This window comes from Miscanthus floridulus, chromosome 2, assembly GCF_019320115.1.
Source record: "Miscanthus floridulus cultivar M001 chromosome 2, ASM1932011v1, whole genome shotgun sequence".
NCBI classification, from domain to species: domain Eukaryota; kingdom Viridiplantae; phylum Streptophyta; class Magnoliopsida; order Poales; family Poaceae; genus Miscanthus; species Miscanthus floridulus.
The window spans coordinates 75,139,990-75,153,783 of NC_089581.1; the positions used below are offsets into that span (position 1 = coordinate 75,139,990).

General features: G+C 43.7%; 1 protein-coding gene and 1 pseudogene across 1 annotated transcript; one reads left to right on the forward strand and one right to left on the reverse strand.

Moving 5' to 3' along the window:
• Positions 1 to 330: 330 nt before the first annotated feature.
• Positions 331 to 765, forward strand: LOC136539142 (uncharacterized). The gene has a single exon (XM_066531084.1). It carries the CDS (start codon positions 438 to 440, stop codon positions 720 to 722), a length of 285 nt encoding a protein of 94 aa, XP_066387181.1. The 5' UTR covers positions 331 to 437; the 3' UTR covers positions 723 to 765.
• A 1,174-nt stretch (positions 766 to 1,939) lies between these two features.
• LOC136526196 (uncharacterized) lies at positions 1,940 to 9,940 on the reverse strand (annotated as a pseudogene).
• Between the last annotated feature and the right edge of the window lie 3,854 nt (positions 9,941 to 13,794).

Here is a 13,794-nt window from a genome sequence, read left to right on the forward strand (position 1 = left end):
CGTCATATATCATCCAACTTCGTCCTCTAACCGAACGCACCCGTGTATAATAAGTTATGTATCTAGACGGGCTGCTTATTTTTACAAAATTTTCTATTTCCACGCATACTTTTAGTAATTGTCATATAAAATAATAATATTATATATTTTTTTAAAACTGACGAACGGGCAATAAAGCTTATGCCAGCTTAAAAAAGAGGGCCATGGATAGCATGACACGTCGCACTCGCCCCGCCGCCAGATGTCAAAGGTTAACTCATCGGCGGCAGGCGTTTGGGTCCCGTCCGCGCGCATGCGGCAGGCTTATCCAATTCCAAGCTCAGCCGGCAGGTAAGCAGTGATATAAAAGACCAGCACAACGGCGAGCCGCGACTCACCGGAGCCTGAGACTGACAGCAGAGGAGAGGAAGGCTGTTGTGACTCGTGAGCTTCATGCAATGGCGGACATAGCGCTGCTGGTGGTTGAGGAGTTGGAGCGGGGGACAAAGAGGGCAGCAGCACTGAGGCGGAGGAGCCTGGAACTGCCAGGTGGTGATGCCTGCTGCCATGCTTCCGCTTTCGCCTCCGACTCCGATACGAGGAAGCAGAGCGCTTGGGCGATGATGGCATCTGTACCTGGGGTGGGCGTGCCGGTGCCGGTGCCGGTGCCGGTGCCGGTGCCGGGGACAGAGACAGCGGGGGCTCTGGGGCTGACCGCCGCCGCCGCCTTCTTCTCCGCCTAGCTGCTTTCTCTCCTCTCCTCTTTCCATGTCAGCTTGATGTAAATGTGCTGTTTGTATGCGGTGTTGTTGAAACACGCGGGCGGTGGCTTCTGCTGTTTGCATTGCATTATCTGTTTTTCAAACACTATTTAATTACAGGGCGTCTAGTCTAAGGGTCTGTTTGGTAGGACTCTGGCTCATCTGAAAATGGCTCTGGCTTCTCTGGAGGAGCTGAAGCTGTTCTGAAAAACGTTTGGCAAAACGGTTCCTTCGCACTAGACGACGTGAACCCACAGCAAGGAGTTGCGCGAAGCTCATTTTTTAGGCTTCTCCTGCGCAAACAAAAAATGCCTCCGGCTCTTGACCGGCTCCTCATGCGGAGTCCTTTCCAAAACAGGCGTTTGACACAGTTCCTGCGGGAGCTGGAGCTGAACCCCTACAGGAGCCTTGTCAAAGAGGCTCTAACTACTCGCACCCACAATCTCAACAAGGCTAATATAATAAGTATATAAGTCCTACGGAAATACTATAGTAACTTAAGGTGCTATTCGTTTGAATTTATCAGCTTAGCTTAACTTATTAGTCATAAAATATTTTTTTTTCTTTTACAACAAATTAGTTTCAACCAGCTTATCAGTCATAAAAACCATAAGCCAAATAGCTCCGAACGATATAGTGAAGTACTTTCAATAAAAAGGTGTTCATGTCAAGTCACAATACTAGATATTTTTATGATGCTTATTAGATTAATCATGGGAAATATTTTTTTTTATAAAAACAACTACTATAAGTTATCCAAAACCTTCGGTGAAACCAAGTATGACAATTTTAGACTAAAATCCGGCTCCAACAGAAGTTGGAAATGCATTTCCAAATTTACGGGCCCCGTCAGAAACCACGACAGCGGTCATGGAGGGCGAGCGTCTCACTGCAAAACTAACCTTCACCAAGGCCGCCGCGGAGTCCAGCTTCGTCGTCAACAACCGGCGTCGGCTGGCGGACTTCAGCCCAGCGTCAGCCTCAAGTACGTCGGCCTCAGCCTGCGCTCGAGTTCCAGACCATGAACACTTTTTATGCTGAAATTTAGTTTACGCTGATGCTAATTTATTATAAGAGAAAAAATACTAAAATTCAAGCCAACAGGGCTCGGTCGTTGGCTAGGACTAGGAGTAGCATCCAGTGACGAGATGGCTAGCTCTAGCAGCACGGTCGGCGAGCGAGAACACGAAGCGGTCACCTTAGCTTTAAACCAGACTTCTTTCCTCGGTAATAAACCTACTCCGTATTAACGTACTGTATTTTATTTACAACAGTACTGCTACTTATGTTTTATTTCTGCAGGAGCCACCAAAAGAATTAAATACAAATATCCTCCGAGGCGACGTTGCTTGCTACAGGGAACGTGCTAAGTCATTTCGGGGCAACAAGATTGCACAACACAAAGCTGCTCAAACCATTTCTGACAGGATATGCCGGTATCTGCCGAAGTCCGATGTGGTCTTGAAGCTCGGAGTGAACTCGCAGAAGAAGCTCAGCACTGCAGCCAGATTGTGGGCGCTGTTCTTCGCCACGGCTTTCTCAAGGAACAGGGCAGGCTGCACGGTGATCACCTGGGCCAATCAATCCTCGCGTCAGTGTCAGTGATCGGATGCAACAAAACGTATTAGTTGCAAGGCGAAAGGGGAAAAGGGCAAATCAAAGCAAAGCCAAGGACCTTGTATTTTCTGGCATAGCGCAAGGCCTCCAAGTAGTACCCATCTTGCAGCATCGCAGTAACGTAGTCGTGATGCAGGCCTCGCTCCCTCAGCATATCCATGCCCAACTTCCTTGTTGGCGGGTGCTGCAGACCCAGCTCCATGAGTTGCATTGCCAGTTCTTTACACGGCTCAAGAATCTGCAGGAAGTGGTTGATAGCCAAAATGAAGGCAGCATGTTTTGGAGTGTTTTATGATGAACAACATCAACATCACTAGTCAACCGGAATATGAACCACAACTTTTATTGTTTAATTACTAGTGGTAGTACATACAAGTGGTAGTACATACAAGTATAAAGCTTAAAGCAATAGCCTAATAATTCAAATTAGCCAAATGTAAAGAGGCCTGATTCTACAGGATCCAGGTAAATCCTAAATGTACTTATTATTTGAAGAGGAAAAGACAAATGCAAACTATATGACATGGCGAAGCAATAGCCTCATTTGGACAATAGATATGGATTAGAAGACAAGTTGACACACTGCTCTAGTTTAATGTACATGCAAAGTAGCTCTAAATAATGGTTGGAACCATTATGAAACCTACATACAAGGCACAAGTTAAGTGCTACGTTAGTGCTTCAGAACCACTCACAATCCAAGACACACAACCTAGCAAACAATGCTATTTCAGCATAACGGTTGACAAAATGTACCTAGCGAACAACATAATCATCATTAAACATTGAGCAAGAACAATAAACTGACCTTGTTTGACACAAACAATGCTATTTCAGCATAACGGTTGCTACGAGCTAGTAGTGTTGCCATCATCACATAAAGGTTGTGAGGAGCCTTGAGCCCAGCCTTTGAGACACTGCAAATAAGACAACATAGTACCTTTTGTTCTCATCCTGTTTTGTCCTGAGAGCAGATAGACAACATCCACTACACAAAAACACAAAGCATACACCATAACAGAGAAAAATGGATGATGTAAGATGATTTCACAGGAAACACCCATTGTCATCATGTTGGCCTCATAAAATGGAGTGAATGGTCATTGCTTGGAAGCAACATGCCAATTGTGGTAGTGATATGGCCAGATTCATTGTTCTTTGCTAACAGCACACCCCAGCATGCTAAATAAACAGCAAATATATGCAGAAAACAAAGTGTTCAATAAACAGCAAATGTACCATGAACTGGAATATTGGCAATCCTCAACAATTTAAGATATTAAATCAACAAAAAATACCTCTGTAGAAACTCCATGATGACAGCAATAAGATATGCAGGATCACCCATCATTTCATCTTCAACAAGTGTAAAGACAGACTGGAACATCTCAATTGGAGAAATTGCCACGGTTCCAGCATGTTGTCCATGTTGAGTGTATGTGCCTGAAGACAATGGTCGGCTAGCTTCGCCAACAGTTTGCTGTCTTTTGTCGACAGCATCAGATGTATTGTCCGCAGAATCAGAAGATATATTTATATTTAGTAATCCCCTGTCTATTGAATGCTCAACCCCTGAATTTGACTGTTCAGATATATTCACAGCCCCACTTGCCTGGTCTGGGTCCACAGCAGGACTAACTGTTGTTCCAGGACTAGGTTCCTGAGAAACCACATGGGAGCCCTCATTAGGCTGACTACCTGACTGCTGATTTTGCTCATGTGTTCACCTAACCCCAGGAAAAGCCCCTCCCATTTTCATCAAACGCGTGTAGGAATCAAGAACAACATCCATTGCCTTAGCAACTGTGGGCACTGACCTCCTTTCCAGAATAATTGTCCGAACTATAGCAAGGCATGGAGTCTTAACCTGATTCATAACAATTAACAGGAATTGGTACCGTAATGCTGATAGTTGGCAAAATTGAACACCAAATTTGCTTATCTGCAAAGTAGTAAAATAAAATTACCATGCTTGGGTCAGACTTTCGTCTCTGAAGGAATTCCAAAATTGAAGGAGCATCAGAGCTACTAGCAGCAATAGCCTGTAATTCAACATAAGCATGTTAGAGCAAACATGTATTCACAATGAAAAAGGAGTGATACAAAAAATTGACCATCAGCAACTTCTTACCTCCAGGTCTAAATGGAGCTTCCATAAGAGCCCATTCTCAGCATCGCAGATGAGGTCCGGAATGAGAAAGTTCCAACCTTCTCCATAGATGGTTCCACCATAAGCACTAGACTGGCTATCTGCAGTCTGAGATAATTGTCTACTATTGATGGGCAGCCCTCTCACTAGCAGTGGGAGTGGTGCAGAAACTGGGGCATAAGAATCCAGGGACACATCATAAAGTATGACTACTTTTGCATCTATTTGGTGAACCATAATTATGTTGTCAACAGCACTAACTGCAATTCTGCTTGAGTATGTTGGCAGACTACACTGGAATTAAAGTTACGAGTTAGGAAACAAACATTGCTTGTAAAAAAGGAAGAAGGGAAAATTAACTTGTAGTTCAAACCTGCTGTACAACAGCATCACGGTAAAAGCGATATAGATTCAATGACATACTAACTCTGTCAAGCTGCAAGCAATAAATCCTACCATAGCTGTCAAGTTTGAGAAAAAGTCAGTGTAAATGTTGCTCCAAAAGAGATGAGCAGGAGTGAGAGAGCATACACTGTTACAATGTGAACATCATCTGCAGCTAGAACAGGCTTGTTGTTTGCTTCACTTTTAGACATCATCAATCTCAAACTTCGGTATTTTGACAATCCCACCAGCAGAAAACTGAAAGGAAGGAAAGTTTAAAACCTCAGCACACAGCTAAAACAAAAACAAAGTTTCTGTTCAGATCTTAAATACTTGAATAAAGGTAACTTGAGAAATACTCTTGCTGCAATTATGTATTCAATCTAAATAAATGTCAGGACTCAAGAAAAGCAAGAAAAACAAGTCACACCTGCAAATATGATTGTTGTACAGAATGCTTGACAGGTTCAAAGTTTTGTATGCACAAAAAACTCAGCACAAGATTGAGTTCAAACAAATAGGAACAGTGGGCAAATAGTATATTGAGTCAATGTGCCTCTCATGAACTTGGGACAAGATCTAGCATCTCCAGCAGTCCCCCAATCCCACCCCTCATCCCCATAAAACTGTCATATTGAGGGAGATGGCTCACTTTTTCTTCTCCAGCAATCCCCCAATAGCCCTTCCTTTTGTTGGTGGCCACCAAAAAACAGCCCATCTCCCCTCAATAGAGGAGGAGTTGTATCTCCCCCAATAAGCTGGGCCCCACATCCAACTACCCGTTTCTCCCTCTCATGTTACTTTTATCCTTCGCCGTCCAAGTCATCCACGTCAAGGAGCCCGAGCTCGAGCTCCCATCACAGCACTCCAACCCATCTCGGCCCACCGCCACTGGAGCGCAACGACTCGAGGCTGAGCACGCGGAGCTTGGCGAGGCGCGAGAGCATGCCCGGCGGAGAACGTCCCGCTGAGCCCCTGAGTCCCCGACAACTCGAGGACGAGGCGGATGATCTGGCCAGAGGCCGTGCAGGTAATCCCCGTTGGGAGCAAGGGGAGGCGGCAGGGTTGGCGAGCAGGAGGGAGGCCGGGTCGGCCTTGGCGAGGAACGCTGAGAGGGCCACAGCCGAGGTCGGCGGAGGCCTCTACGCTAGCGCTGCGGAGGGGGCACCGTGGCGGCTTGGACCGGCGGCGTCGCAGCCTGTGCCGCGGCCGCCCGATGTCGCGTCCCTCACCGCCCGGAGCTCGCCTGCCCAAGACCGGAGCGTGCGTGGCCGGCCGCGCAGGAACCTAGAGCCAATCTACCGGAGAAGAGGAAGAAATAAAGAAAGAGATAACAAATAAAATAAAAAACTGAATTGGTGCACTTCCATATGGGCTCCACATGTCAGATCAAGGATTGGGGATGGTCTATTGGTGATCTACTGTAGTATCTCCCCAAATAAACAGAAAAGAGGTATTGGGGTAGCCCCATTAGCATTATATTGGGGAAGTAATGGGGATCTGCTGGAGATGCTCGCATATATGCATTTGCTTTCACCTATATTTTACCTGGACATACTCCCTCCATTCCAAGCTATAAGACGTTTTGTCTTTTCTAGATACGTATCGTTTGCTATGCACTTAGATATACACTATTGTCTAGATACATAGTAAAAGCAATATATCTAGAGAAGCCAAAACGTCTTATAATTTGAACGGAGGGAGTACAAGCCAAAGCAAAATTGTTAGTAGTGACTCGAAAGCTTCCTTCAATCTATAAGATGTTCTTTGTTCTATACTCTACAAATAATCAATATAAACTTATTCCGAAAGAAAAATGGCAAGCTGAAAAAACAGATCCATCTGTTCACATAGAAGTTGAAAATTTCTCAACTGGGGATTTGCCTTATAGGCAGGACAACCACAGCATCAGCGAGCATGAGACGGGTTTTGTCTCGGAACAGGAAAAATGAAGTCTTTACTTGGAGCTTCAATGATTTTGTCTCAAGCGGGTGCCATTACCTGATAGCCAGTAAACATCGTGCATTGCATTCCAGAAGCAAGAAGAATCAGCCTACTTTCATGTGTGTAAAGATACCAGCTAACATTGAATTTCTTTGATTCCACCAAGTGAAAAGCATGGGACTGAGGCTCATAGGCAAGAAGCTCAAGACCGCTGCAACAAAAACTTATTTGCATAAATAGCTTAAGAATATGCTTGCCTCCTTTTAACATAGAACTAAATTATGAAAGGACTTGACATTATATTACACTTAAGCTGATGATATATTTTTATGGAAAAAGTTGATAATATATTTTGAATACAAATAATACAATGGCTTATTAGTCTAACTGATAAACAGCTTATAGTTACATCCTTCTATATGGCAATGGGATTAATTTTTAGACAATTTCTGTTCCTGAAGTTGTAGCTGTAACAAGATGCACATACCTTGTTTTTACAAGTATAACATCACATGTTGGGCAATCTGTCCAGAAAAAGCCAAGTATAGTTTCTGAATCAGCTCTGCACTTTTTGGAACAAGTCTCCCCTGTTTCCCTATTTCTAAACTCAATTTCATGTCTGGATCGTTGAATCCCAATGGCTTTATGATCCAGCGAATATCGAACTGATAAGACAGGTCCTTCATTAACTGGATCAGAGTTTGGAGGTCCAGATGGAGTAGATAGAGTTGTTTTCCAGTACAATATCTGCAGTAATTAGACAGGTTAACTTTAGTAATAATAACCATATTTCTCAAAACAAATAGAAAATCATCAGCTGATTAAATGCTCATATACCCGATCAGCAGTTGGAGCTATAAGGAACTTATTTGCATCATCATAGAACAGACCCCGAATGTCTGGTATGTCACATCGCAGCGGAGGATGCTGAACATAAGCATGAGACAGCGCCCCTAGGTGTGCCCAAGCCCCCTTGTATCTGATTGCCCAACATTTTTTGTGTCTTGCGTGCTTAGGCTCTATTGATTGTTTAGCCAAGCAAATGAGGTTCTACTTTTTAAGATGACTGGAAATAGAAAGGGGTCTGCAATCAGCATGGTAGAGTTTCTAACATTAAAAATGATAACGAAGCACCACAATACCAAGTATTCTCTTTTGGTTTAAAAGTAAGGACTCAGATTCTCACCTGAAATCCACAGCAATTACCAAAAGAGATTAGTATCAAACTTCCTATAAATATGGAGCCTCAAACCTTGTTCTTAACCTTTCAAGACAGAAGAGAAAGCACAATTACAAAGTTGATAATTTAAAGACAAGTAGACGATTAAACAATTCATATTTCAGACATTCCAAAGAGTAACATAAATACACATGTTTCATCTTTAAAAAAGGTACTCAACCAATGGACCACAACACTGAAGGGCAAAGGCGACAGATTAGAGAACATGAGATATGGTCTATATAGACTAAAGACCATTTGACCTTGGTGTATAAATAGTTTTATTATACCACTAAGATTTAATTGGACAAATTCCTAATGAAGCAATATCTCCAAGCCAAGCCACTTCGTTTGCCACAGCGATAACAATTCGTACAAGTGAACCAAACCTCAACAGTATGGTGTTCTTAAGTATATACCATCATTTCTAAAGGGCATAGACAACAGGAGATTAATTTAGGATTCGAGGACGTCCAGTGCCAAGGATAATGGCCCCTTACATACAAATTGGACACATAAGTATATGCACCTAACTTTATGATTGAATTCGGGCCTATATATATTTGTTTAATGGCACAGGAAAATAGGAAATTACCACAGTCTGCATGCATGCTCTGAGTGCTAGAAATTCCTTAGAACACATATTATGTTCAATCTCAGGGACCTTTGCTGCTATGCATCTCCCATAATCTTTTGCCTACAGTAAATAGCGAAACAAGAACAAGCACAACATAAGTAAAGCAAAGACCAGGCAAGGTGGCACTAGATTTTTCGAAAACATGTATTTCTTCATAAAAGCATGCAACCATAGGTGACAATTTCTGTACGCTGTCACTCAAACAGGTAAGTGTAACATGCTTCAATACTTAAAAGCAGCATGTAAATAGCTGACATTTGTCAGGTAGAATGTTTTCCTAATATTCACATTTTTCAGATTGAGCAGCTTAATGGGTTAACATTGCACATATCTATAACAAATAAGGCTGTATTCCCAAGATAAGACACTTGGCCATTGGCCACTGCAATAAGAAATACAGCAACAAGAATTTTGGCTGCACCTACTCTCAGCTGTGCTTGGAATGGCACTGGGTTCTAGCATCAGAACTGAAGGATAATTGGATGCTCAACTGACACCGAAGAGGAATGACAAGGAAACTACTATTATGGCCAAGAACAACTAGCAAACATCTCGGAGCACTCTAGGAGTTTGGGTAGAAAAATCAGTAAATCTACAATGCATTCGCAGCAGGACCAAACAGACTAGACCCCAAAGCCGCATCTCCGCAAATCTACCACCCCCGGAATACCGGACCGCACGAGCAATGAACGGCTAGCCACAAATCACAAGGTCAATCGATCCATGCCCGCACCGACTCGTCGGCACTCCATAAGCCCCAGTAGATTAGTCGCACTAGCACTCCACGCACCACCAGGGTGGAGCACCGAGCAGAACGAAATCACGAGCCGTCGCTAATTAAACAATATACAGCAGGGAGGGGTTCCCGAGAGAGGAGGCGGCACCTGGGACGCGCAGACGGCGAGGATCCGGACCAGCGCGGGGGAGGAGGCTGCCGGCTTCCGCTCCTTCATCCGTGCCCTGCCCGGTACTCAGGCCGCCATGCCCTACGCAGACCACACCAAAGGAGACGCAACCGTGGAAGAGCAGCGAAATTCGAGGGGGTGTTCGCCGACCAGGAGGCAGGAGGTGGGGACTGGAGCCAAAACAGGGAGGTTAGGAGTTGGAGACCGGGGAAGCGCGATCAGGTTTGCTGGTGCGAGCTCGTGCCGGCGGTCGCCGCTCGCCGGTGTACCGGAGACGCATGGGTTGGGGAGGCTGGGCAGGGCTGGCTCGTTTTGTTCGCGCGTGCGGTGCGGTGCGACTGTGCGAGTGCGGTGCGGTACGGTTCGTGACGAGCACCCCGTTCGCTTGTTTGATTTCAGCGAACTCAAACCAGTCAGCCAACAATATTTTTTTCTCACAACAAACTAGCATCAGCCAGTCTAAATCAGCTCAGAAACCAAACAGCGAACAGACCAAAGAAGTACACACGGCAAGCAGATCAGATATGATCTAGACTACATCTCAACAAATGTTCATACCCCTTCACATGATCTACATCTCAACAATGATTTACATGTTCCTAGTGCCCATAAAAACTTGTCTCTGTTCATCGATTAGCCAATGATAACAATGCCTTTCTTGAATTTTATCCTATTTTTTTCTCGATTAAGAATCAGGCCACGAAAGAAACAATTCTTAGAGGGGAATGTGAAGGAGGTCTCTTATCATATCAAGTTGTCAAGCACCAATAGACAAGTTTTTGGTGTCACCGAGCCTTCCACAATTTTTGTGGCATAGTCGAATTGGTCATCCTTCCTTTTTCTACTGTTGATTATGTTATAACAAAAAATAAGTTGTCATTATGTAATGAACATCACCAAAAGTCTATATGTGATGTATTTCAACGTTCCAAGAGCCACCTAAAAGGATCAAGATATCCAAGAGAGGGTGAATTGGACTAATTCTAAATTTCTTTGCAATAATTAAGTCCTATGATTAGCCCAATTAACCCCTTGTGCCTAGAAAGTGTTTCTATTGATCTACCGCATAAAAGTTTAGCAACCTAAGTTCCAATCCTACTCTAGCATAGCAATTCTATTAATGTAAATGACAAGAATTGAATTGCTCAAAGTAAAGTGAGAAGGAGGAACGCGGTGATGTTTTGCCGAGGTATCGGAGAGTCGTCACTCCCCACTAGTCCTTGTTGGAGCACCCGCACAAGGGTGTAGCTCCCCCTTGATCCGCGCAATGATCAAGTGCTCTTTACGGGTTGATTCTTCGACACTCCATCGCGGTGAATCACCCACAACTGCTCACAACTTGAGTTGGGCCATCCACAAGCTCCGTCGGATGATCACCAAGCTCCCAATCACCATCAAGCCATTTAAGTGATGGTGATCACCAAGAGTAACAACCACGAACTCTCACTTGACCACGACAAGCCTAATGAGAAGGGTGAATGCATAATTTGCTACTCTTGATCTCACTAATGAGGACTCTCTTTGGGATTCTCAAACTTAATCACCTCACTAGGACCTTGCTCTTCTTGGCACTCACAAAGGTGTTTCTCAGCTGTTGAAATGAGTAAAAGTACCCCCACACACGAATGGAGGAAGTATTTATAACCATGGCTGAAAAATGAACCGTTATGTGCCTCTACAGGGTGACCGGACGCTCCGGTCATGTTGACCGGCGCTCCGGTCAGTTCTTCCCGAACTCCAGTGTTTAAGTGGTGATCGGATGCTGGACAGCGTCCGGTTAGCACTGATCGGACACGTCCGATCGTGATTTTCCCTCTCTGGAACCTTACTGGAGTCGACCGGACACTGGGACTCAGTGTCCGATCACTTCACCTCTCAACGTCCGATCACTTCCAGACGACTTCACCTTGATCAAATGAATTGACCGGACTATGCGCCAGCGTCCGATCACACTGAAGCCAGCGTCCGATCAGCATTTGACCCTCCATTCACTTTCAACTCTCGATCATACGTGAATGAAGTTTGCTCCAATGGATCTAAGGGCTTTTTAGGAGCTACCTAGTGCTAGGTTTAGCAAGTGTGCACCACACCTAACTCATTAGACTCACCTAGGTCAAGCTACTCATCCATACCCCCTTAATAGTACGACCAAAGGAAAAACAAAGTCCTAAACTACTCTAAGTGTCTTTTCCACTCCAATCGACACTTAGAACTAGTCCATCCTTAACCTTGTCGTGCATCCTTTGAAACCCAAAATAATTTCCATCGTAGGGGTATGACCATCATGATAGCCCAATCGATCTCCATTATCATGACCTAACTTAATTGCCTCTACAAAACATACGTTAGTCACAGTAATCACGTATTGTCATTAATCACCGAAACCCAACTAGGGGCCTAGATGCTTTCAATCTCTCTTTTTTTGGTGATTGATGATAATACCACCTCGAGTATGTGAAAGAGTTGAGATTTTTAACATGCTTGGTTCATATAAGCTTTTGTCAATAAGAACAAAAGAATTAGGCAAGCTTATATGACCTAAGCCAACATGATGTACTCAAAAGATATGAAATAGCATGAGTATAAGTAATAAAGCTTATTTGCATCAGAGTAAAAACGCGGAAGCAAAGCAAATGAGCATATAACACTAGTGATATGACATATAAAAGATTCAAAGTAGAGAGCACACATATCAAATATCACGATCACGTAGATATCACTATCACATAAATATAGTTTGATGCATAAAAGTAAACACATGAATGTATAATATTGTATCACGCATAAAAACCAAATATAATAGAATACTAAGCTCCCCCTAAGTCGCTCTCCCTAAGTCTAACATACTCGATCCCTCTTCTCCTTTGACGTCAAACACCAAAATCTAAGGGTCGGTCGGTGGGGCTACAGCGGATGAGTCGGGTGCTGAGGTACGAGGAGCGAGCTGGAACTATGTGCCATCATCATTGTGGCAGAACCTCCTAAGAAATCGGGCCCACATGCACCTATCGTTGTCTTAACAGACCTCGGATAACGTTCACGAGTTTCCAATAACTCAACAGGTCTATCAGGTGTCCTCGAGAAACCCGAATCATCCATGATTCTCTTTTCAAACAGGATCCCAATCACAGACATTGCAGATTACAACAGTTTATTCAAATATATACATCAGAGTAAAAGATAGCGGAAGTCTTAAAATAACATAGTTTACAAACCAGTTGTTTTCAAACTTACAATACCATAAGTGTCATACAAACATAGTAGCGGGATAATATTACATTAACTTTATTTATCATACAAACTAGTGCCTTGTCCAAAGGCCATTCATCACTCCTTATCATCATTGACTTCAAACACAGACATGCAGCAGGGACCAAAACAAGCCTACGCATGCGACTCACCTGCAACAAGGGTTAACAAACCCTGAGTACAAAAGTACTTAACAAGACTAACCCGACGTAACAGGGGTGTAGACTTTTAGAGATGCAGGGTTTGGGACAAGGTAAGGATGTAATAAAATTCAAAGTCCTTTGCCAAAAGCTTACTATTCTTATCCTATTTTCAAGTTTTACCCCTAAGTCCTTTTAGTTCATTATCTCAAACTAAATGTACTTTTCCCATATTCCAATCCTTCTCATTCAATTCTTTTTGTTATATTTTAGTAATTCACGAGTCCTACATTGCTTTTGTAATGAATCGAGTCTCCATATTCGCGGAGCACCGGTAATTCGAATTGATTCAAGTCCCAGCTGGGGATTCCTTATCACACGACATATGTAGAACTTAATCTTGCATATATCAACCTCGCTACCAGATCCTCCTATACTAAGCCGTCTCCACGCCACCCGAGAGCACAGCACACCTCAAATCTGGCCACATTCCAGCCATGAGGGTACACGCTACTCCCGCCATCTCTCCACTCCCAGTGTGTGGGCATTCGTCTTAGTATCGAATTAGCTGAAGTAGGCTTATCAAAGTATGTGACCAGTACTACAAAGTGTCTCGTTCGAAAGATCCACAATGAGTGGCCTTTAAGCGGCATAGTCGGCAACATTACCCAACATTCAAGATAAGTCACCCGACTAGTCTCTAGTTTATTCTACCTTCTTTCTTTCTTTGGCCAGTATGCCATCTTTGATTGTATCGAAACTTTTACTTTGAAAGCCTACCATAAAGCATACTAAGCAATCTACGCCTTT

What these genes read in the sequence shown, in the direction of transcription:
- LOC136539142 (XM_066531084.1), top strand. Translation starts at nt 438, where the DNA reads ATGGCGGACATAGCGCTGCTGGTGGTTGAGGAGTTGGAGCGGGGGACA.